At 44.9% G+C, this 26,211-nt stretch overlaps 2 protein-coding genes across 2 annotated transcripts in view; one reads left to right on the forward strand and one right to left on the reverse strand.

Annotated features, from left to right (window-relative positions):
- The window catches only part of LOC144481854 (uncharacterized), a 302,744-nt gene that overhangs the window by 234,213 nt on the left and 42,320 nt on the right, over positions 1 to 26,211 (reverse strand). The window lies entirely within an intron of this gene.
- The window catches only part of LOC144481856 (uncharacterized), a 30,603-nt gene continuing 20,100 nt past the window's right edge, over positions 15,709 to 26,211 (forward strand). Inside the window, exons 1-5 of the mRNA XM_078201006.1 lie at positions 15,709 to 15,851; positions 16,952 to 18,085; positions 18,246 to 18,378; positions 19,729 to 19,894; positions 24,188 to 24,243. Coding sequence (XP_078057132.1) covers positions 17,331 to 18,085; positions 18,246 to 18,378; positions 19,729 to 19,894; positions 24,188 to 24,243 — 1,110 coding nt within the window. The 5' untranslated portion in view covers positions 15,709 to 15,851; positions 16,952 to 17,330. The remainder of the gene's footprint in view (positions 15,852 to 16,951; positions 18,086 to 18,245; positions 18,379 to 19,728; positions 19,895 to 24,187; positions 24,244 to 26,211) is intronic.

Consider the following 26,211-nt stretch of genomic DNA (forward strand, 5'->3'; position numbering starts at 1 on the left):
CCATGTTAAGGTGGGCCTCTCCCAGATTGAGCGCGTGACTTTGGAACGATACTGTCCATAGTGGTCGCATTGATATGAACTTCTGCAGCCAGAAAGAAACTAATGTTAATCTGCGATAGGATACAATGAATTTACGGTCACGAAGCAGGACCTGTCCATGTTGAATTCAAATCTGTGGAATTTGAACTGTTCACAATGAAAGCAACGCAATGAAATTGGCAAGAATGCACGCTAATTAAACAAGATGGACTGGGTCTGTCGACATCGAATTTTGTGTGCTCAGCTGCACTGTTCCACATTGGAATCAACGGCAATTTCCTGAAATTGAAAGTACCGTCTAGAATGATGTGGGGCCACTTTGTGCAAAGCCAGAGATCAGGAGAGGACAGTTGATTGTGTTTCCCTGCAGAATATTTCTGGCCTGTTTAACTTGTGCTGAGAATACTTAACGCTGCATGCAATAATTTCCACCCGAGAATTTTTCAAAAACTCAGCTAACTTTGCAGCCATGACAAATGACTTTAATTAGTCCATTAAGTGCAAAGGATCAAGTTGCCTTATTATCTCCCTTGAGTCTGACATCAGAGATAAGTAAGACAACACTTCAGCCGAGTTAAGAACGCACTCAGAACTCCAACTTTCCCTGCATTGCTAACTGATCTCAGAGATTGACATGCACAGATCACCGAAAGGCCTGCTGTTTTCAATTTACTACCCAGTCCTTGCAGCTATCAGAGTTCCAGGTAATCATCGCAATTCAATTTTTATTACCAGAATCATTGATTGTCTATTTCAGCTCTGTTTCAAACGTTTATCTGTCCATGTTCCACCTTCGACCAAGTAATTTATCTTGAGTATTGCTGAAATAACATGCTGCCAAAGCTTGTCATTCTGCAAGTCACTGGGCAGTTCACATGAACACCAAATCATGAAGGGGCAACAATCTTGACTAAATGAGAAAGGAGTGTTAATTGTTGCACAAGTAAACTCTGATGAGCAGAGGCGTTCTCATAAACAACGAACCAATAAACTGACACCTGCTTCATTCTCCATGAAATCGGCTTCTCCAAACATAGTTGACTTCCAAATCAATACGAAAGTTCTGTTCATTTCCATTCTCATGGCATATTATTTTCATTTCTTCCATCGTTTCATTTTCTAAAAATCTCGCTTTCCACCTTTCTTTCTTATAACTGTCTCCCCTCCCCACACAGCCATTTCTTGCATGTTTCAGGTTGTCCTATGACAGTGTGGTTGTCCACGCTGCTTACTTTTGTTCTACCATTTACACATTCTGATCTCTTAATGGGCCGTCATCAGCGCTATTCTTAACTATGGTTCCCATCAGCGTCGTTAGCGGGCAGCAGAGTGAGCAGGGGGCTGAGTGAGAGCTGAAGGGCTTTGGCTCAAAACGGGCTTCGGCGAGAACAGGCAGAGGCGAGAGTAATTTTCTTTCTTTCCCAGAAAGTTTATTCTTGTTTTTCCCCAGACTAAAAAAAAATGCCAGGCAGGATGTTGGAATGCCCCTCTTGCAGGTTGTGGGAGATCAGGGAGACCTCCGGTATCCCTGACGACAGCACCTGCAAAAGATGCATTCAGCTGCAGCTGCTAGCAAAGCGTGTTAGGGAACTGGAGAAGGAGCTTGATGACCTCCATCTAATTCGGGAAAATGAGAGGTTTATAGACAGTAGCTTTAGGGAGATAGTTACACCTAAGCAGCAGAGCACAGGAAATTGGGTTACTGTAAGGAGAGTAAATGGCAGTGTGAAAGGACAGGCAGAGCAGGGTTCCCCTGTGGCCATACCCCTCCACAACAGGTATACTGAATTGGATACTGTTGTGGGAGATGCTTTACCTGGGACAAGCTGCGACAGCCGGAACTCTGATACTGCGTCTGGTTCTACAGCGCAAAAGGGTGGGATAAAGAAGAGGAGAACAGTAGTGATAGGGGACTCAATGGTCAGAGGTACAGACCGGAGGTTCTGTGGTCGGGACAGAGACTCCCGCATGGTTTGTTGCCTCCCAGGTGCCAAGGTCAGTGATGTCTCTGATCGCGTGCACAGCGTTCTAAAGTGGGAAGGTGATCAGCCAGATGTCGTGGTACACATCGGTACCAATGACGTGGGAAAGAAGAGTGAGGAGGTCCTAAAGAGTGAGTACAAAGAGCTTGGAAGGAAGTTAAAAAGCAGGACCCCGAGGGTAGTAATCTCAGGATTGCTATCTGAGCCACATGCCAGTGAGGGCAGGAGTAGGATGCTTGGGCGGATAAACACATGGCTGAGGAACTGGTGCAGGGGGCAGGGTTTCCAATTCTTGGATCATTGGGACCTCTTTTGGGGCAGGTGGGACCTGTACAAGAGAGATGGGTTACACCTAAACTACAAAGGGACCAATATACTTGCATGGAGATTTGTTAGTGTTATTGGGGAGCGTTTAAACTAGATTTGCAGGGGGGTGGGAACCAGAGTGCCAGAGCAGATAGTGGAGCAGGGGTAAAAAGACAGGTTAGTTCAAGCAAAATCACAAATGGAAGGGTAGAGTGTGGTGGAAATAATTTTTTGAGGTGTGTCTATTTCAATGCCAGGAGTATTGTGGGGAAGACAGATGAGCTGAAGGCGTGGATAGACACGTGGAAATATGACATTATAGCCATTAGTGAAACTTGGCTACAGGAGGGGCAGGACTGGCAGCTCAATGTTCCAGGGTTCCAATGTTTCAGGCGGGATCGAGGCAGAGGGATAAAAGGTGGGGGGGTGGCATTGTTGGTCAGGGAAAATGTTACAGCGGTACTCAGGCAGGATAGATTAGGGAGCTTGTCTACAGAGGCCCTATGGGTGGAGCTGAGAAACAGGAAAGGTATGACCACATTAATGGGCTTGTATTATAGACCACCCAATAGTCAGCGAGAATTGGAGGAGCAAATCAGCGGAGAGATAGCTGACAACTGCAAGAAACACAACGTTGTGATAGTAGGGGATTTTAATTTTCCACATATAGATTGGGACTCGCATACTGTTAAAGGTTTAGACGGGGTAGAGTTTGTAAAATGTGTTCAGGAGAATTTTCTACATCAGTATATAGAGGTGCCAACTAGAGAGGATGCGATATTGGATCTCCTATTGGGAATTGAGTTAGGGCAGGTGATGGATGTGAGTGTGAGGGAACACTTTGGATCCAGTGATCATAATGCCATTAGTTTCAACCTGATCGTGGATAAGGATAGATCTGGTCCTCGGGTTGAAGTTCTGAACTGGAAAAAGGCCAAATTTGATGAAATGAGAAGGGATCTGGGAAGTGTGGATTGGCACAGGCTGTTCTCTGGTAAGGATGTAAATGGAAGGTGGGAGGCCTTCAAACGAGAAATTTTGAGAGTGCAGAGTTTGTATGTTCCTGTCAGGATTAAAGGCAAAGTAAATAGGAATAAGGAACCTTGGTTCTCGAGGGAGATTGTAACACTGATTAAGAGGAAGAGAGAGAGTTGTATGAAATGTACAGGCAGCAAGGAACACATCAGATGCTCGAGGAGTATAAAAAGTGCAAGAAGCTACTTAAGAGGGAAATCAGGAGGGCTAAAAGTAGACATGAGGTTGCTTTGGCAGACAGAGTGAAGGAAAATCCAAAGGGCTTCTATAGGTATGTTAGGAGCAAAAGGATAGTGAGGGATAAAATTGGTCCTCTTGAAGACCAGAGTGGTAGACTGTGTATGGAACCAAAAGAGATGGGGGAGATACGAAATGGGTTTTTTGCATCCGTATTTACTGCGGAAATGGGCATGGAGTCTACGGAAATAGGGCAAATTGGTAGGGAGGCCATGGAACCTTTACAGATTAAAGGGGAGGAGGTGCTCGCTGTCTTGAGGCAAATCAGAGTGGATAAATCCCCAGGACCAGACAGGGTATTCCCACGGACCTTGAGGGAAGCTAGTGTTGAACTTGCAGGGGCCCTGGCAGACATATTTAAAATGTCAGTATTCACGGGGGAGGTGCCGGATGATTGGAGGGTGGCTCATGTTGTTCCGTTGTTTAAAAAAGGTTCCAAAAGAAATCCGGGAAATTATCGGCCAGTAAGTTTGACGTCGGTGGTGGGCAAGTTATTAGAAGGTGTGATACGCGATAGGATCTACAAATATTTGGATAGACAGGGACTTATTAGGGAGAGTCAACATGGCTTTGTGCGTGGTAGGTCATGTTTGACCAATCTATTAGTGTTTTTCGAGGAGGTTACCAGGAAAGTGGATGAAGGGAAGGCGGTGGATGTTGTCTCCCTGGATTTCAGCAAGGCGTTTGACAAGGTCCCTCACGGGAGGTTAGTTAGGAAGGTTCAGTCGCTAGGTATACATGGGGAGGTAGTAAATTGGATAAGACACTGGCTCAATGGAAGAAGCCAGAGAGTGGTTGTGGAAGATTGCTTCTCTGAGTGGAGGCCTGTGACTAGTGGTGTGCCGCAGGGATCGGTTTTGGGTCCATTGTTGTTTGTCATCTATATCAATGATCTGGATGATAATGTGGTCAATTAGATCAGCAAGTTTGCTGATGATACAAAGATTGGAGGTGTAGTGGACAGTGAGGAAGGTTTTCAAAGCTTGCAGAGGGATTTGGACCAACTAGAAAAATGGGCTCAAAAATGGCAAATGGAATTTAACGCAGACAAGTGTGAGATATTGCACTTTGGAGGGACAAATCAAAGTAGAACGTACAGGGTAAATGGTAGGACTCTGAAGAGTGCAGTTGAACAGAGGGATCTGGGAATACAGGTACAGAATTCCCTAAAAGTGACGTCACAGGTGGATAGGGTCGTAAAGAGTGCCTTTGGTACATTGGCCTTTATAAATCGGAGTATCGAGTATAAAAGTTGGAGTGTTATGGTAAGGTTATATAAGGCATTGGTGAGGCCGAATTTGGAGTACTGTGTACAGTTTTGGTCACCTAGTTACAGGAAGGATGTAAATAAGATTGAACGAGTGCAGAGAAGGTTCACAAGGATGTTGCCGGGACTTGAGAAGCTGAGTTACAGAGAGAGATTGAATAGGTTGGAACTTTATTCCCTGGAGCGTAGAAGATTGAGGGGAGATTTGATAGAGGTGTATAAGATTTTGATGGGTATAGATAGAGTGAATGCAAGCAGGCTTTTTCCGCTGAGGCGAGGGGAGAAAAAAACCAGAGGGCATGGGTTAAGGGTGAAAGGAGAAAAAGTTTAAAGGGAATATTAGGGGGGGCTTCTTCAAGCAGAGAGTGGTGGGAGTGTGGAATGAGCTGCCAGATAAAGTGGTAAATGCTTTTAACATTTAAGAAAAACTTGGACGGGTTCATGGATGAGAGGGGTGTGGAGGGATATGGTCCAAGTGCAGGTCAGTGGGACTAGGCATAAAATAGTTCGGCACAGACAAGAAGGGCCAAAAGGCCTGTTTCTGAGCTGTAATTTTCTATGGTTCTATGGTTCTATCACTTATATTCGCTTTGTCTCTTTGTCTATGACACTTTTGTCAATCTCTCCAGTCTCCACCAAGCACTGACTCTCTTACAACCCTTACAGATCCCCTCCTCCCCCTCGTCACCACAACAGAATATATATTATCCTATTCTCAATTGTCTGCAGAAGAGTCATCCAGACTGGAAAAGCTATCTGTCTTCTCTCTCCACAGATGCTGTCAGGCCTGTCATGATTTTCCAGCTTTTTCTGTTTTTGGTGCTAAAGTTCTATTCATCCACTGATTAAAACATTTTGAAGTTTCAACTTCCACTTTAAATGTGTCTATCTCAATTTATCGACATGAGGTTATTCCTTTGCAGACAAAAGTTTCCTCGTTGATGTTTGATTTTCTTATTTTCATCCCCTTTTCCCAGCATCGTTCCATTACGTTACTGTCAGAACCATGGGAAATTGCTGATTTAAATCACTTCATCTAATGTCCCACACCCTGTTGCAATGGTCCAGGGCAAGGTAGCGTTTCTGTATTTATTTTCACATAAATACTTCTCTGGGGAGTTCGAAGTGGAATTCCCCAGTGAATCTTTGAGCTACGCCTTAAATCCTCCACTGAGGAGCAAGGAAATTGCAGGGCAATGTGATTATTTAATATTGTAGTGATTGCGGTAGATATATAAGGTCCACAATTCGACGCAGTATACCTAGAAAACCGAGGGAATCACGTAAGATTCCAGAGAAAAGGTTAATACAGTAGATCAGGATTCTTGGAAGTGGTTGAACTATACGTGCATGCATAAAGGTTTCGATAATGCTTTGGATAAAGATAAGCAACGTGACACTTTCATGTTGCTACGCCGTGAATAGGGAATGTAAGCAATGGATAGTTCGATTGACACATCTATTCTAATCCTGCTTGAATAAGGAACAGGAATATATCTTTGTAATCTTGCAGAATCATCAAACATTTGCCAATCAGAAAGAGCCCATTCGGCGCATCATGTCTGTGTTTCCTTTCCAAATGAGCGTCGTGACTTAGTGCCTCAACCCGGACCGTTTTTCCATACTTCTGCGTAATACTTTGATTCAAGAAATTATCTAATGCCCTCTTAATAGTATGGATTGAATGTCTCGCCATCACGCTGCAAGCCAATATATTCTGGATCCGAACCGCTCTTTGTACAGTGATAAAAGTGCTTTCTCACAGCACATTTGTTTGTTTTTCAAGTCACATCGTAACTGTATCCTCTCTTTTTTGATCTTTGTTATGAGCATGAGCCGTCACTCCCGATATATCCTTTCCAGCTCCCTCGTGATTTTGAACACTATCTCAACTTTCCTATCATCGGTCTTCTCTCCAAGTAGAACAGTCCCAACTTCTGGAATCTGTCCACATAACTGAACTTTCTCATCCCTGGAAACATTCTTGTAAACCAATTCTTCGCTTTTTCCAGTGCATTCACACCCTTCCTGTAGTGTTGTGCCAAGCTGTAGACAATATTTCGGTTGAGATCTAATTTGTGCCTTGTATAACTTTAACATCTCCTCCTTGATATTGGTTTCTCTTTTTCCACAATAGTTCTTTCAGATGGTTATATGATGGCTGCTGTTGAGCCCGGATGATTCTGCTGTCCCAAGTACCCGGGGACATTTTCTGAGCGAGTGCATAGCAGAGGCATCATTGTCAGTCTTTAGTGATGGTTCCAAGTTAACTCCCAATCTCCCACGTGCATCTCAGAAGAAGAGGTCAGAGGTACCACTGAGCCGCAGCTCACCGCCCCCCAAAAATACCAGAAAACAACATTTAGCCTTTCAAGTTCCTCATCCTAATCAACTTTTCGAGCACAAATTTCTAACAGCAAATAATTTTGCAGCAATTAATCAGCTACGAGACTTGTCGGTGCCCAGCAAGTTTTCATGTGCCTTATATATTATTTTTAGCTTGCACATTTGTGTCAGTCATTGTGCTAACTGCCATGATAGTTGTAGTTTATAACATAGCGCTGTTGTAATATCTCTCTTGATAATTCGATGCATTTTCATTAAATTTCGGATGCCATGCTCCTCTTCAATATGTTTGAGATATTTATTAGGCTAAGCTTTGGATATCTTTATGCTTATTTCAAAAAATCAACCATCCTCCTGCTACAAGAGTTAGTTTAAATTTCAGCATCTTGTGTAAAATATGTCAGGCTATAAGCTGGAAGAGCTTGAACAAAGATGGCTTTCTTGTTTTCAGTCTCTCACAAACATATGCACTACTTGTGTCACTCCACCCCTTCCTATGTTGCAACTAACTTGGCAGTGATCGTGATCCTGAACCAAGGAAGACACCTTCTCCAAATGCATCACCTACTACCTGGTTTCCATGGAGGTGATGGATTTTCTCGTAGTTATCATGGCTGTGATATTTAACCGGATCGCTGGCATGTATTTTATTACACAATATCGTTCGAATAGTAGCCATTAACAATCATAAGTTAATCATCTTACAAACTCGGACCAACAATTTTCTATCATATAGTATTTGGGAATATGGTCCCCTTTGCTTGCAATTCCAGCACCATGTTGGGAATTTTGAGCAAACGTCGGTTGTCCTGGACAATCCTCGAGAGTAGGAAGTGTCTAGAGCTGCTTTTGTTTGAGCTCGGGATTTCAAAGATTGCTGAAGGTGCGGTGGGGAGGGTGGAGAAGCTCTGCTGAAGTCGCTGAGGGACATCGGCAAGGATAAGAGATGTGTGCCTCTTACGGTTCATGTGATATCTCCTCAGGTATTTGGTCTTCTGGAAGAGCAGGTTCTGCAGTTGACTTCAGTTGGTGGCTTGTGGGCCATGCTCAATTAGGCACTTGCTATGCGAGACTGCGGGGAGTGATGAACCTGAGAATATGAGCAGCTCAGCCTTCAATGAACAAGCGACTGTATATTAGGGAACAGCAACGCGTAAAAGACGAATTGCTTTAAAGTTTTAAAGTTCATTACTTAGCGTCACAGGTAAACTTGTATTAACACGGCAATGAAGTCACTGTGAAAATCTCCTCGTCGCCACACTCCCCATTTGAAAAGTGGCTTCCAGCGAGTGTTATTAACGGAGGTGGCGCTGCAGAAGCCTTTACTAATCTGACACAAATCAACAGCAATCAGCCAGAATGTGCAGATTTGAGAGAAGCTTTCTGAATCGTCAGAGCTGGAAACGGGAGTCAGTGAAAAATATTCTGTCGGGTTTGAGTGTGTACAGAACTGTGGAGGGGAAAGAGGAAATATAACACAGTGCAACATCTCTATTCAGTTAATTATTAACAGAAAACGTGAACTATTGATTTTCTGAGGTTAAAAAAAAACGAACGGCGATGTTTCTGCCCGGTTTGGAACCAGGAACTTTTCGCGAGTTAGGTGAATGTGATAACCACTACACTACAGCAACTTTCGACTAAAGGTGCTGGACAAGCGTCTACAGAATTTCAAATAATGTAGTAATGCTTGCACTTGTTTCTCACACATTGAATTATTCGACATAAATTGACATTTCACAATGTTGTACAGAAATTGATCTAACAATGGAATGGTAAAATCACACAGCTCATTGGGAGACCTATCAAGCCATGTCAGCTTTTTCGAATGAGTTGTCCAGTTTCACAATAAATTTCTCTTTCTCCATAATCCTACTTTACTTTCCTGTGTCGAATCATTACCCTTTCCCCTTTGAAAATCTCTGAGTTGAAAATAAAACATTGAAAGAGGTGCAGGATCTTCTGCAGTGTCCATGCACACTGTGTAAAAATTAATAACATTCCACTGACCCACTGACATGAAGAATTGTGCTCGATATTTTAAACAGTTTTCAGTAAAAGAATAATTAATTTTGGAAATTGATTTCATCTCTAATATTTCAACGAAACTTATTTTGATCAATAATGTTCTCATTTTTCTCAGTTGATGTATACAAACAAATCCCAATCTGTTACAGAGGCTGTTACAAAAAAGAGGGAAAGGTTTGTTACCACTATTCAAAGCCCTGTTCAGATCACTCCTAGAGGACTCTGTATCGTTCTCGGAACATCACCTTATAAAGGATCAATATTGGTCTGGGAAACAGGGCAGTGCTAATCCAGCAGAATGTCAGTTCTGGAATGTAAGTGGACGTTCTACAGTCTGTAAACTTGACCATCCAAAATTCTACTGCCCAGGGCTTAAGTCACAGCAAGTCCCAATCCACTCTCACCCCTCTGCTCTCCTGCTTTGGCTGCCTTTCAAGTGCTGTCTTAATATTAACATTTTCATCCTTGTGTTCAAACACCTCCATATCCTTCCCTCTACCTATCTCTGTAATCTCTTCGAACCCCAGAAGTCTCTGAGATATCTGTACTCCTCTAATTCTAGCCTTTTGTACATTCCGAATCAGAATAGTAAACATTTCTCTCTTTTCTGTAACAGGTTGTACAGCAGTGGGAACTTGAAATTATATAGCAGCTGAGAGAAATGCGGAGTGTTTGAGTCAGAATAAACTTCCTTTAAATATTCGAAATGAATTCAAATGCAAAAATACAAAAACAAACACTGTATGGACACTGCAGAAGTTCCCGTTCGTCTTTCAATATTGTTTTTCTTAACCCAGTTTCACAAGAGAATTGGACAATGATTTGAAATGTAACATTCATAGTGATAAAGAATGATTTTGGGACTAACCCGGCAGCTCTTTGAAAATGTTGGCTTAGTGATGATAGGCCGAAGCATTTCTGAAAGAACTGTGGAATTTCAAGTTTCCGTTTCTGGATCAATTTCTTCACAATATTCCTACAAATGCCACACCAATTCTATTGCTGAAATGCAATATCTTGAAGTGCAGCATGATGACAGAGTTTGGAATTCTGATCATGCCCCTTTACCTGCTTTCAACAGAGTGTTTATGTAGTGTAGTAGTTATCCCATTAACCGTACATGTGAACGATGTCTTGTTCGAAACCAGGCAGGAGCAGCGTCCTCTCAATTTCAGAGTGAGGTGATGGATGAATCATTGTTGCTGCCCATTTCAGAGAAGCAAGATACTCGAACCCGGGTCAAACCTTGCGCCATGTGCACAGGCTCAGGAAAACGGAAGGATTACATCCCGCTCATTAAACCACGGGGCAGCATTTGCATAATAGCTGAATGGATTAAACTTTATTTGAGCTTCAACTGGGAAACCGTGAATGTTTCTTCTCCTGTGAAAGGGGCGAAAGTCCTTTAGAATTTCTTATCAGCTGCATCAATTAATCAATAATGGCTCTGTGAGTGGAAAATCAAGTCTCATAAATTTGATTGAGTTTTTTGAAAGGGTAACCAAGAAGATAGATGAGGGTAGTGCAGTTGATATTGTCTAGCAAGGTCTTTAGCAAGGTTTTTGACAAGGCACTGCATGGTAGGTTGTTGCATGAGGTGAAATCTCAGGGGATCCAGGGTGAGGTCGCGAAATTGATACAAAATTGGCTTGATGACAGAAGAAAGAGGATGGTTGTAGAGGGTTGTTTTTCACACTGGAGGCCTGTGACCAGCGGTGTGCCTCAGGGATCGGTGCTGGGTCCACTGTTGTTTCTCATTTGTATTAATGATTTGGATGAGAATTTCGGAGGTGTGGTTAGTAAGTTTGGAGATGACACCAAAACTGGTGGCATATTGGACAATTAAGAAGGTTATCTAGGATTGCAACGGGTGTTGACCGATTGGGCCAGTGGACTGACGAATGGCAGATGGAGTTTAATTTCGAAAAAATGAGAGGTGATGCATTTTGGTGGATCGAAATTGCTCAGTTAATGGCAGGGCGTTGGGGAGAGTTATAGAACAAAGAGACCTAGGGGTACAGGTTTATAGCTCCTTGAAATTGGAGTCAAAGGGGGACAGATTGGTGAAGAAGACATTTGGCATGTTTTGCTTCATTGGTCAGAACATTGAATTCAGGAGCTTGGACGTCGTGTTGAAGTAGTGCAAGACTTTGGTAAGGCCACACTTGGAATACAGTTCTGGTCACCCTATTATAGAATCATAGCATCATAGAATCCTACAGTGCAGAAGGAGGCAATTCGGCCCATCGAGTCTGCACCGACCACAATCCCGAGGCATTTACCATAGCTAATCCTCCTGACACAAAGGGGCAATTTAGCATGGCCAATCCACCTAACCCGCACATCTTTGGACTGTGGGAAGACCCGGAGGAAACCCACGCAGACACAGGGAGAATGTGCAAACTCCACAGAGACAGTGACCCGAGGCCGGAATTGAACCTGGATCCTTGGTGCTGTGAGGAGTGCTAACCACTGTGCCACCATGCCGCCCATATAGAAAGGATATTATTAAACGAGAAAGACTGCAGAAAAGATTTACTAGGATGCTGTCGGGACTTGGCCGTTTGAATTATAAGGAGAGGCTGCATCAGGACTTTTTTTCTCTGGGGCGTAGGAAACTTATGGGTGATCTTATAGAAGTCGATAAAATAATGAAGGGCATAGATCAGCTAGATAATCAATATCTTTTCCCAAAGGTAAGGGAGTCTAAAGCTGGAGGGCATCGGTTAAAGGTGAGAGGGGAGAGATACAAAAGGGTCCAGGGGGCATTTTGTTCACACAGAGAGTGGAACAAGCTGCCAGAGGCGGGTACAATTTTGTCTTTTAAAAAGCGTTTACACAGTTGCATGGGTAAGATGGCTATAGAGGGATATGGGCCAAACGCAGACAATTGGGACTTGCTTAGTGTTTATAAAAGGGGGCGGCATGGACATGTTGTGCCGAAGGGCATGTTTCTATGCTGTAAACCTCTATGACTCTATGCGTCTAATCACAAACTCTTCATACCCTTACAGTATGTGAAGTATTGTAAAACAGTGCATCTCTTTGTAGCATGTCACAGGATTACGTGGTAACGTCATCAGAGGCATGTGGGAAATTTACCTTCTCTTCCCCCTGGACTTCAAACAAGCAACACATCTAATAATGGTTCACTAACTGATTAAGTAGCCCGCTGTGTAGCAACCTTTTCAATATTTTATCCTTACTGTTAAAGTGAGCTGACCACTTTAGTATCTAACAGGACATTTTCAACCAAACTCATTATATTCAGTTCGTAAAATGAGAAGCAGTAAAAGTTCTTGACACACTGAGCAAATAAAGTGATGAAAGTGTTGACTGTCACTGGGCAGACATATTAACATTTCTGAAAGCCTGCATCAGAAAGGAATGTTTTATTGAAGCAGATTAACATATTTGTTCACAGTCTCAGAGTGACAGAGTGCAATATGGGCTCCTAAAACTGATGGCACCAAAATTAACACATCAATATTGAACATTAAATCACGAAAGAAGTCTTGAAAATGGATTGCAATGTTTGGAAGCAGGTGCAGGTCAGAAGTGGAAGATGTGAATGATGTTATTGCACTGTAACCTTTGGGCTTTTGTAGGTTGATTACCTTCTTCACTTTGGAATGCAGAACATACAGAGAAATCAGACAGAAAACAATGTTTTGTTTCACTATATTTTGGAGTATGAAACATGCCTGACTAGGTTGGTCGATAAAGAATGAGGCTTTTAACATCAAGGTTGTGGGTTCGAGCCTTACATTAAGCGTTGCCATTTCAAAACTTTGCTGTTGACGTGGATAAGCTCGAGCTCCACATTTTCCATTTAGAGGCAGCCAAAACTTAGGAGGCTGCTCCATAATTCCTCAAAACTGAAAGGGTCGAAGGCCCGTATGAGGTTAAAGAAGGCCATGTACAAGGATTATTGCTGTTCTCTGCACTTCTCTTGTAGTTGCCGTGTGGTGAAGATCATATCCATTGTGCCCTCCTAGTCGTAGCTCACAGATCAGAGTGCTACAGTTCTTCAATGCAGAAGGAGGCCATTCGGTCCATCAAGTCTGCACCGACCACAATCCCACCCATCATTATCCCCATAACCCCAAGCATTTAGCTATGAGGAGAGGTTGGAGAAACTTGGTTTGTTCTCACTGGAACGACGGAGGTTGAGGGGAGACCTGAAAGAAGTCTACAAGATTATGAGAGGCATGGACAGAGTGGATAGTCAGAAGCTTTTTGCCAGGGTGGAAGAGTCAATTACTAGGGGGCATAGGTTTAAGGTGCGAGGGGTAAGGTTTAAAGAAGATGTATGAGGCAGATTTTTTACACAGAGAGTAGTGGATGCCTGGAAGTCGTTGCCGGGTAAGGTAGTGGCAGCGGATACGGTAGTGACTTTTGAGGGGCGTCTTGACAAGTACATGGATAGGATGGGAATAGAGGGATATGGTCCCCGGAAGGGTAGGGAGTTTTAGTTAAGCCGGGCAGTTTGTCGGTGCAGGCTTGGAGGGCCGAAGGGCCTGTTCCTGTGCTGTAATTTTCTTTGCTCTTTGTTCTTTGCTCATTTACCCAAGCTAATCCCCCTGACACTAAGGGGCAATTTAGCAAGTCCAATCCACCTAACCAGCACATCTTTGGAGTGTGGGAGGAAACCGGAGCACCCGGAGGAAACCCACGCAGAAACGGGGAGAACACATGAGAGTTATCCAGCTGTAATAAGAGCTGTGGACCTACCAGTGATGGAAGCTCAGCTAGTTCATTCGTAGAACACAAGAGCCATTATCTCAGGTTTGTGGATTCGAGTTGCACATTGTGTGCCATTGTTTTTTAAGCTGTGCTGCTTTCCTGGGTGAACTCCAGCTCTCCATTCTACTGGCAGTGTCACTGTTCAAACTGAGCCCATCTCACTTTGTTACTATCACAGTTGCTGCTTTATGCCTGAAAGTGACCTGGGTGAATGGAGAAGCCTATTATTCCCAAAGCAGAAAGAGCTGATTGATACAGAATGGTTCTCCCACATTCTGCTTGTATTCTTGTTCAGTTAACATCTCGTTCTGCCTTTCAACGTCATTCCTTTTGTTATTTAATCCCTTCTGACTTCCACCTTGCCACACAGCTTCCCTTTTGATCTTACCCGCTGACCAGCTGAGTATTTCCAACATTATTTGTTTGTAAATTGAAGAGTCACTCGGGAAAAAAAATCATAATATATGTGAATAAATATAATTTCGACACCAATAAATCTAACCCACAGTCAGAGCAAACAGAGATGAAACGTTAGAAATCAGAAAATGCATTAAATATTTCACATATCTGGCAACATCTGTGGATTGAAAAACAGAATAAGATTGCAGGTCTGAGCACTGATGCAATGCAGTTTTGATGAAGCATCACGTAAAAGTGTCTATCTCCACAAACAATGCCAGATCTGCTGCCTATTTGCAATATTTTCTGTTGTGGTTTAAGATGTCAAATATCTGCAATATTTTGCTTTCACTTTTCTGGAGAACATTGTGAATGTGGAACCCATCACGGGAGGACTTGATATCCACTTCTGAGTTGGAAACCGAGATGTAAAATCCGAGTGTGAAAGTGGAAAGGGATTCATTGAATTTACTGACACTGCAGCACAGTCACAGCTTTTGGAGAGACCATTCAGATACTTTACGTGTGCAAATGTTTTTATTCATAGAATCAAAGACTCCCTACAGTGCAGAAGGAGGCCATTCAGCCCATCGAGTCTTCACTGACCACAATCCCACCCAGGCCCTATTTCCATAAACCCACATATTTACCATGCTAGTACCCCTGACACTAGGGACTATTTAGCATAGCCAACCAACCCAATCCGCACATCTTTGGACTGTGGGAGAAAGCCAGAGCACCCGGAAGAAACCCACGCAGACACGGGGAGAATGTGCAAACACCACAGACAGTAACCCGAGGTTGGAATTGAACCCGAGTCCCTGGCGCGAGTGAAGCAGCAGAGCTAACCACTGTGCCACCGTGCCACCCAGGTCTGCTTTTACCACATTTACCCCATTTGTTCACAGTCCAAAGGGCTTGATCTGGAGTATTCTTTTTGTCTCGACACGATTTAAGTGTACTGTCTCAAGAGCAAAAACTCACTTTCTCATTACACCAGCAAAGACTCCATTGAGTTCGCATTTAATTGTAAACTTTTGTTCTGCTGTTAATTACACCCAGGGACAGAAATCCTGTTAACTGCGGTTTGAACTGTATTAATAATTTATATCTTGGTCATATGGCTACGATAGCAAATGAGTCACGAGACGTAATTTACGATTTAGCATCATCATCTTTCAATGGCGGGTACGTTACCCAGCAATCAGACCGGGTCAGAATGTGCCCGGTCCTCACACCAGGAGCATTCGGCGCATGCGCAGACTCTGGTTCTGGAATGGTGCATGCGCACTTCGGGTCCGATCAGTGCATGCGTGGTGTGGGAGCTCCAACTGCCAGACGTGAAAAATGTCAGCTGTGTAACTGAGGAACAGATGATTGCCGGAGGGTAATTGAGACGGTAAAGTGGATGGGGAGGCTTCATAAACGCCCAGTGGAGGACACGAGACCCGAAAAAGAATCGCCCGGTACCGCGTTCGCACCAATCGGGGCCGCGACGGCAACCACCTGAGTTGGAGGCCCAATTTTCCGGCCGCCATCTTTATAGGGGCAATGAGCAGCAGGGCGCATGTGCACTCATCGTGCACATGCGCCCTGGCAGCAGGAGGAGAGAATGTTGTGAATTTCGAGCCTGAACTCTGATGTCTTTTGGAAACTCCCTGTGTGGAGTTTGCACTTTCTCCCCGTTTCTGCGTGGATTTCCTCTGGGTGCGCTGGTTTCCGCCCACATTCCAAAGATGTGCAGGCTGGGTTGATTGGCCATGCTAAATTGATCCTTAGTGTCAGGGGGACGAGCAGGGTAAATGTGTGGGGTTATGGGAATTGGGCCTGTGTGAGATTGTGGTCAGTACAGACTCAATGGGCCGAATGGCCTCCTTCTGTTCTGTAGGGATTCTATGACCATTTACACGCAGAACACTCAAACCAAGAGATATGAATGTTTCTTCTAGAATCATAGAAACCCTACAGTGCAGAAAGAGGCCATCTGGCCCATCGAGTCTGCACCGACCACAATCCCACCCAGGTCCTACCCCCATATCCCTACACATTTACCCACTAATCCCTCTAACCTATGCATCTCAGGACACTAAGGGGCAATTTTAGCATGGCCAATCAACCTAACCCGCACATCTTTGGACTGTGGGAGGGAACCAGAGCACCCGGAGGAAACCCACGCACACACGAGGAGAATGTGCAAACTCCACACAGACAGTGACCCAAGCCAGGAATTGAACCCAAGTCCCTGGAGCTGTGAAGCAGCATTGCTAACCACTGTGCTACCGTGCCGCCCTTTATCTAAATATTTATCCGGAGTGACGGTGATGTATTTTAAATTCCTTTCACTGGCATTTGGAGAACCAAACCCAGCCACAGAAGGCAGAGAGAGAAAACTGGTAGTGGAGCAAAGAAGTGGCAGAGATTGTGTGATGGGTTCCTATTTAACACAGGGGGAAGGGAGACTGTGTAGGTCAGGGGATTTATAGCCAGGACACCAATAAATATATTTGTGTTATTAAATTTGTGTGCTGTACTGACAGTGATGACTTTTTTAAAATTCCTTTTACAGGGGATTAACATGGATGGATTTGAAGATGTCAAACATTAAGCGTTGCTTGTGTCATTCATCAGGATCTTAATCTGGTTGACCTTTTGAGTGTGGAATGAGGAATGTTTGACTGTTTTGCCTGAGGGAGAAAAATTCAAACATCAGTGTAACTGGAAAAGCACAGAGACACACACACACTCGAATGAGAGTGTTCCAGTGAACTGACTGTGGAAAGAGCTTTAACCAGTTAAACAGCCGAAAAAACATCACACCATTCACATCCACGAGGAACTGTACACGTGTTCTATGTGTGGACATGGAAATGTGAGGATAGTGGTCAACTAATCTGTGATCCATCTGAGCTGGAAATTCATTGAGTATTCACACTGGGGCCAGCACTATGGAGAAACCCTGGAAATGTGAGGATTGTGGTAAAAGATTCTATTATCCATCCCTACTGAGAAATCATCGACGTACTCACACTGGAGAGAAGCCATTCACCTGCTCTGTGTGTGGGACAGGATTCTCTCAGTCATCCACTCTGCTGACACACCAGCGAGGTCACACTGGGGAGAGGCCCTTCAGCTGCACTCACTGTCAAAAGGGATTCAAGTCTTCGTCGCACCTCAGTGGACACCAGCGACTTCACACTGGGGAGAGACCATTCACCTGTTCTGTGTGTGGGAAGGGATTCACTGTGTCCTCCAACCTATTGAAACACCAGCAAATTCATACTGAGGAGAGACCATTCAGCTGTAGTTCCTGTGAGAAGAGGTTCAGGCATTTCTCCGACCTCACTGCACACCAGCGAGTTCACACTGGGGAGAAACCCTTCACCTGCTCAGTGTGTAGGAAGGGATTCACTCAGACAGCTACCCTTCAGTCACACCAGCGAGTTCACACTGGGGAGAAACCATTCAGCTGCTCACTGTGTGGGAAAGGATTCACTCAGTCAGCCACCCTTCAGTCACACCAGCGAATTCACACTGGAGAGAAACCATTCAGCTGCACTGACTGTGGAAAGAAGTTCAGGTCTGCATCTAATCTCAATGTGCACAGACGTGTTCACACTGGGGAAAGGCCATTCAACTGCTCCATATGTGGAAAGGGATTCACTCAGGCAGCCAACTTGCTGTCACATCAGCGCGTTCATAAGTGATTGTGGGGGCTAAATTCCACTTTAATTGCTGCTGTTAATCACAGCTAGGACTGAACCATGTTTTTATTCTGACAGTTGGGGTTTGTTCCTGGTGATGTTAATAATTCCTGTAACCGGGCTGGAGTTTCATATTCTGGATCAATCTCTGATTTTCAGGGCTGCAGTCTCCCTCATTAAAAGCAACATCTGTGATCTTTCCTCTCAATTCAATAACTCACAACAGGAACTGGGTTGCAATGACATTTTGAACATTTTCTTCAATCCGAAATTCATGTTGCAGCAAGAGCAAGTCATGTTGCAGCTTTATAGAACCTTAGTTAGGCCACACTTGGAATATAGTGTTCAATTCTGGTTTCCACACTACCAGAAGGATGTGGAGGCTTTGGAGAGGGTACAGAAAAGATTTACCAGGATGTTGCCTGGTATGGAGGGCATTAGCTATGAGGAGAGGTTGGAGAAACTTGGTTTGTTCTCACTGGAACGACGGAGGTTGAGGGGAGACCTGATAGAAGTCTACAAGATTATGAGAGGCATGGACAGAGTGGATAGTCAGAAGCCTTTTCCCAGGGTGGAAGAGTCAATTACTAGGGGGCATAGGTTTAAAACAGATGTACGAGGCAGATTTTTTACACAGAGAGTAGTGGGTGCCTGGAACTCACTGCCGGGGGAGGTCGTGGAAATGGATACGGTAGTAACTTTTAAGGGGCGTCTTGACAAGTACATGAATAGGATGAGAATAGAGGGATATGGTCCCCGGAAGGGTAGGGCGTTTTAGTTATGTCAGGCAGCATGGTCGGTGCAGGCTTGGAGGGTCGAACGGCCTGTTCCTGTGATGTAATTTTCTTTGTTCTTTGAAATTGATCTGTGTGCAAAATCTGAAGTTCAGTGTCTGAGAGGTTCCACTGATTAACGTTGCCAATTAGAAAGTGCTACAGTGAAACAGATATCTCCCAGTCTTTGACGTTCTTCTGCAGTTTCCTGCCATGGCTAAGTTGGGCGAGGAAACCTCATCACTTGAACTGGAAAAGGCCATTGATCGCTGAGCAAGCAGAAAGCCACCTGGCAAGGATGGAATTCCAACTGAACTGCTCCAGCCCGGAAAACCCCACCCACTGCCACACCTTCATCACCTCCTGTTCCTTCTCTGCTGGAGGGTAGGATCCATTCCACAGGAGATGTGTGACACAAAAATCATTACATTATAGAAAAAAGAAAGGTAACAGAGGAGATTGCAACAACTCCAGGGACATCTCACTCCTCAGCGTCACTGGGAAGTCCTTCGCTAGGTAGAGGCAATATTCCATCTACTCACAGCCCGAATGTGTCCAGAAGCACAGTGCATTTCTGTGCTGAGTGATCCATAGTGGACATGATCTTCTCCGTACACCAGCTACAAGAGAAATCTACAATGGGATTTAATCTAAAATGCTGCCAGCTTCCATGCTGAGAAAAGTGAAATGTTATGGTGATTGAGTGAATGTAAAGCTTTCTGAATGAATTCCCCGACTGCAGGATGTGCTTTAAACATTAGAGTGAACTGATGTCCCATCAAAGTTTTCACACTGACCAGAGACTTGTTCAGGTGCTCTCAGTGTGGGACTGGCTTTTCAGATGATCAGTCCACCTCACCACATACCAGCGATTTCACACTGGGGAGGGGATGTTCACCTGCTCCAAGTGTGGAAAGGGATTCACCCGTTTACCTCACTTCACTTCACATCAACTTGTTCACACAGATAAGAGACCTTTACAATGTTCTGACTGTGGGAAGCATTTTAAAAGCAGCATGTTCTGCTCAGCCACTGGCAAGTCCACACTAGGGAGAGATTGTCCCCTGCTCTGTATGTGGGAAAAGATTCACTCAGTTATCCATTCTGCTGAGACACCAGCGAGTTCACACCAGGGAGAGACCATTTGCCCGCTCCATGTGTGGGAAGAAATTCACGCAGTCATCCATTCTGCTGAGACACCAATGGATTCACACCGGGGACAGGCCATTCACCTGCTCTGTGTGTGGGAGGAAATCCACTCAGTCATCCAGCCAACATACCGACAATAGCAGGGGTTAGATACTGCTGGTGTTGTTGCTGCTAGTCACACCAAGGACTGGACTGTGTTCATTCGGACAGTTAGATTTTATTTCTGATGTCAGAACCCAAACTGGCTTGAGCATTGTTTTGTTTCTTAAAGACTGGATTAGTTGTAAGTATTCGCATTCCAACCATTATTCATGTAAATTGAGTCTGTGTCTTATAAGTTCTGTTTGTGAACAGAATTCCCACTCACCTGAAGAAGGGGCTCAGAGCCTCGAAAGCTTGTGTGGCTTTTGCTACCAAATAAACCTGTTGGACTTTAACCTGGTGTTGTTAAACTTCTTATTGAGCATGTTCCCCACACCATCTCGCAATCATGTGAGAACCGATCATCTTGTCTATAGACTTCATTTCAAATGTAAATGCATCCAGACACTGGGCCCGATTTTACCAAAATTTCACGTCTGTTTTCGGGCGTGAAATCGCGGTAAAGTTGGGCGTCGGGCCTAAAACGCGATCTGCACCCGACTCATGGCAGATCGCGTCTTTACCTAGCCCCGATCCGGGCGCGGGTCTGGCGCGCACCCATATCGGCCGGCGCAACGATTTAAATGCATTTGCATGCATTTAAATCGACTTAATGAAGCGCGCGGCCAACTTTACCGACGAATCCGACTTTACCAGGTTGCGGCTCATTTCGCGTCCGCGCATGATATGACCTGCTAAATAAAAGTCCGAATGGGACTGCAATTCAGCAGGTGAACGCCGAAGCCAATCCCCCCCGACCATCTTTCGCGGACCCTCCCCCCCGCGAACCACCCGGCAGCCCACCCCCCCCCCCCCCGATCGGACCCCCCTGGGAGACAGGCCCCGCCGGCAGACACCCCCCCCCCCGGGATCGGACCCCCCTGGGAGGCACACCCCCAACCTAGCTTGATCGCTGGTCTCCCTCCACCATCCTTCCGATCTGCAGCCCGTCGACAGCCTCCTGCACGTTCCTGGCCTTGCTCTGCCTTTCCATGGGGTGCGGCGGGGGGGGGGGGGGGGGGGGGGTGTGGGATGTGGGGATGGAGAAGGGGAGTGACGTGTCTGCCCCTGGGGTGGGGGGGGCACTGCCAGTCTGCAGCCGATCCCTCCTCCCCACCGGAGGAGGGATCCCCCCCCCCCCCCCCCCCCCCCCCAGGGGCAGACACGTCCCTTCTCCATTCCCCCCCCCCCCCAGGGAAAGGCAAAGCAGCACAGACAGCAGAGAGGATGAAAGGAATTCCCTTTGGAGGATAATGTCCAAATCACAGGAACTAAAAACCTGACAGTCCAAAATCTGGGATAATATTTCAAAATGTATATCCCCCATCCCTGTCCTGTAATATTATCCCAGATTTTGGACTGTCAGGTTTTTAGTTCCTGTGATTATAACGTGGACATTATCCTCCAAAGGGAATTCCTTTCATCCTCTCTGCTGTCTGTGCCCGGGCGCGCTGCCTGCGGTCTGTTCCGAACTGTGCATGCGCAGTTGGAGCTCCGGCCGCTCCAACAGCGCTAAGCCCCGCCCAATGGGCCAGCACCGAAAAAAGGCGTATGGGCGCGCTGGAGCGCGGCTGCCGGGCGCGGATCCATTTGACAACCGGACCCGGCACTTAGTCCTGATTTGGTAAAATCGGCCCCACTGTATTGAACTGCAGATGAACACAGATCACAGTTTAGGGCGGCACGGTAGCACAGTGATTAGCACTGCTGCTTCACAGCTTCAGGGACCCGGGTTCGATTCCCGGCTTGGGTCACTGTCTGTGTGGAGTTTGCACATTCTCCTCGTGTCTGCGTGGGTTTCCTTCGGGTGCTCCGGTTTCCTCCCACAGTCCAAAGATGTGCGGGTTAGGTTGATTGGCTATGCTAAAAATTGCCCTTCGTGTCCTGTGATGCGTAGGTTAGAGGGATTAGTGGGTAAATATGTGGGGGTAGGGCCTGGGTGGGATTGTGGTCGGTGCAGACTCAATGGGCCGAATGGCCTCTTTCTGTACTGTAGGGTTTCTATGCTTCAGTCCAGTGCTGCAGCTCTATATTGACAGGAGGAAGTCTGCTCTCGAACTCAAGGATGAGACTCTGTGAGCTCTGAATGTTTTAACCACAAAAAGGCTTGAGCTATTTGATAGGCAGGCAGTGCAAAGCTGTTAACTTGTCAGATATTGAAGGAATTCCTCTGAAAGTGAAACTCACTAATTTCTAACCTGAGACTGGTTGGTGCTGTAATTAATACTGAGTGTCCATTAGTGCTGATTTACAGTGAATCACTGAATAGTCTGTGGAATCTGTATTCTTTGTTGAGTGAAATATCTCTCTCCATCAGAGCTGAACGGCTAGATAACTCTGATTACATTTAGAAATGTTAAGAAAGAATGTTGTTGTCCAGATTTAATGGTAAATTGTGATTTGTAACCAATAAACAATGTTTATGACATGAATTGTAGCCTGGTGTATTGGTGATTTGTGAACAAAGATTTAATGCACTCACTCAGCAGTTTAGAAACATAGAAAAATGGAAACATAGAAAATAGGTGCAGGAGTAAGCCATTCGACCCTTCGAGCCTGCACACCATTCAACTTGATCGTAGCTGATCATGCACTTTCAGTGTCCCTCTCCCGCTTTCTCTGCATACCCCTTGATCTCTTTAGTTTGTGGTGATCCAGACTGAGGTTTGTTAATGAAAGGTTTGTATTTATATAACACCTTTCACAACTTTAAAATGCCCCAAAGTAGTTACAGACAATGAGGTTCTTTGGAAGTGTAGTCACTATTGTAATGTTGGAAATAAGTAGCCAAATTGTACACAGCAAGACATACAGCAAGTCCAAAGATGTGCGAGTTAGGTGAATTGGCCATGCTAAATTGCCCCTTAGTGTCAGGGGGACGAGGGCCTGGGTGGAATTGTGGTTCGTGCAGACTTGATGGGCCAAATGGCCTCCTTCTGCACTGTAGGATTCAATGAAAGATCCCACAAATAGAAATGTAATTCTGAGCTGATAATCTGTTCAGTGATGTTTGTTGAATGATAAATATAAACCGTAAAACCAGAGTGAACCCCCTGCCCCTCCACCCCACTCCACCAGCAAGCTGCTATGGAAGCTTCATTGGACAGAGAGTGAGATATTTCTGTAATATATTAATTTCTGAAGATTTTATAAGGTTATTAGACAACGATTTCTTACAGTCGTTACTTAGATTAAACTTGTCTCCATCCCCGTGCCAAGTGGATTTCTGTACCAGGCAGGAGGGGTAACATTTGGGAACTTTCGATTTTCCACCAGTTTCCATTCCCCTTTGTTCTGGTGGATAATGGAGGTGTCACTGTGTGTAATGTGCAAGTCAGTAACAATTGTCCACAAGGATTAATGAGCACTTTCTAAATGGAGATGTTAATCAGAGACTGAATTGTAGAGTTTGTACCAAAAGACATTTAGGATCGAAGTTAAAATTCAGATTCTTGGTGTCAACTAATTTCTCATGAGAGTTCCTGAATTCTCGAGAAAGATCACTGACAGGGATACTCCAATGTGAACTTGCTGGTGCATCAGCAGGTTGGATGACTGAATGAATCGTTTGCCACACCCAGAGCAGATGACCAATCTCTCCCCAGTAAAACCCACGAGTGCCTCAGCAGGCTGGATGACTGAATCCTTCCCCACACTCTGGGCAAGTAAATGGTCTCCCACCGCCCCCCCCCCCCACCCCCCCAATCCACTCTCCCCCTCCCCCCCCCTCCCAGTGTGAACTCGGTGGTGTTTCTGCAGGTTGGATGACAGTGTGAATCCCTTCCCATACACAGAATAGGAAAATGGCCTCTCCCCAGTGTGAACTCGTTGGTGTGACAGCAGGTGGGATAACCGAATTAATCTGTTCCCACACTGGGAGCAGGTGAACGGTCTCTCCCCAATGTGAACCTGCTGGTGTGTCTCCAGGTGGAATCGCGGACTGAACGCGGACACTCAGAGCAGCTAAACAGCTGCTCCCGAGAGTGACTGCACTGATGGTCTTCAGGCTTTGATTGACAATTGAATCCTTTCCCACAGTTGTCACATTTCAGTCGTTTCTCCATGGTGCCGGTGTCCTTGTGTCTCTCCAGGTTGTATGATCAGTTGATGCTGTTTTTAAATCCTTTCCCTCTAATCTATAAACAGGGTTCACAAAGGTGATAACAGTCAGTGCAGGATAGAAAATCAGAACAGACAATTCTAGTTTTATGGAATGTTTTATCCTCTCTTGTTCCCCAAAGTTGCGAATCCCCTTTCCACACACTCTCCCTCCTCCCTGTGCTGAAATCCAAGCAAACTCTTCGCCACTGGATAAAAGCAAATTACTGCGGATGCTGGAATCTGAAACCAAATCAGCTTTGACAAAGGGTCGTCTGGACTCGAAACGTCTGCTCTTTTCTCTCCTTACAGATGCTGTCAGACCTGCTGAGATTTTCCAGCATTTTCTCTTTTAGTTTCAAACTCTTCGCCAAATATATCTATATCTTTTTAGCAAATTTGTACAGATAGGGATAATGATATGTTCGATCATTCAGGGATTTAGATTTGAGGATCATTGGGATCGCTTCTGGGGAAGGGTTGACCTGTTCAAAAGGGACGGGTTACATCTGAAATGGAGGGAGACTAACATACTGGTGGAAGGATGTGCTAGAGACACTCGGGAGGGTTTAAATTAGTTTGGAAGCGGGGTGGGAGCCAAAGCAGTAGGGAGACAGGAGATAAGGTTGAGGACAGCACAGAAGTTAAAGAGAGCACATTAAATAGTGAAGGCAGTGTCAGTAATCCTAGTACTAGACAGATCAGGCAAAAGCAGGGCGGACAGCAAGAGAAGTCAAGATTAAACTGCATTTCTTTCAATGCAAGAGGCCTGACGTGCAAGGCAGATGGGTACATGGGACTGGGATATTATAACTATTACTGAGACATGGCTAAGGGAAGGACAGGACTGACAGCTCAATGTTCCAGGGTACAGATGCTATAGGAAAGACAGAACAGGACATAAGAGAGGAGGGGAGTTGCATTTTTGATTAGGGAAAACAACACGGCACTACTGAGGGGATATTTCTGAGGGTTTGCCCTCGGAGTCTGTATGGGTAGAACTGAGAAATAAGAAGGGGAAATCACATTGATAGGGTTGTACTATAGGCCTCCAAATAGTCAGTGGGAAATTGAGTAGCAATTTTATAAGTAGATCACAGAAAGCACCAAGAAAAATAGGGTGGTAATACTAGGGGACTTTAACTTTCCCAATATTGACTGCAACAGCCATAGTATTATAGGCTTGGATGGAGATAAATATGTTGAGTGTATTCAGAGGAATTTCTCACGAAGTATGTGGATGGCCCGACTGGAGAGGGGGCAAAACTTGACCTCCTCTTGGGGAATCAGGAAGGGCAAGTGACAGAAGTGTTAGTGAGGGATCATTTTGGGACAAGTGACCAGAAATTCAGTAGTTTTAAGACAGCTATGGAAAATGATAGATCTGACTCAAAAGTTAAAATTCTAAATTAGAGCACTTTTAATGGTATTGGGCAAGAACTTTCAAAGATTGACTGGGGCAGTCCCTTGGCAGACAAAGGTACATCTGGTAAGTGGGAGGCTTTCAAAAGTGTGTTAACCAGCGTTCAGCGTAAGCACATTCCCTTCAGAGTGAAGTGTAGGCAACCCTGGATGACTCGGGTTGTTGAGGCCCTGGTCAAGAAGAAGAAGGAGGTATATGACATGCATTGACAGCTGGGATCAAGTAGATCCCTTAAAGAGTATAAAGGATGTAGGAGTAGAGTTGAGAGAGAAATCAGGAGGGCAAAAAGGGGACACGAAATTGCTTTGGCAGATGAGGCAAAGGAGAATCCAAAGAGCTTCTACAAATACATAAAGGGAAAAAAAGAAGCTAAGGATAGAGTAGGGCCTCTAAAGGATCAACAAGGTCATCTATGTGTGGATCCACAAGAGATGTGTGAGATCCTAAATGAATATTTCTCATCAGTAATTGCTGTTGAGAAAGGCATGGATGTTAGGGAACTTGGGGAAATAAATAGTGATGTCTTGAGGAGGGTACATAT

Source organism: Mustelus asterias, chromosome X (assembly GCF_964213995.1).
Source record: "Mustelus asterias chromosome X, sMusAst1.hap1.1, whole genome shotgun sequence".
NCBI classification, from domain to species: Eukaryota; Metazoa; Chordata; class Chondrichthyes; order Carcharhiniformes; family Triakidae; genus Mustelus; species Mustelus asterias.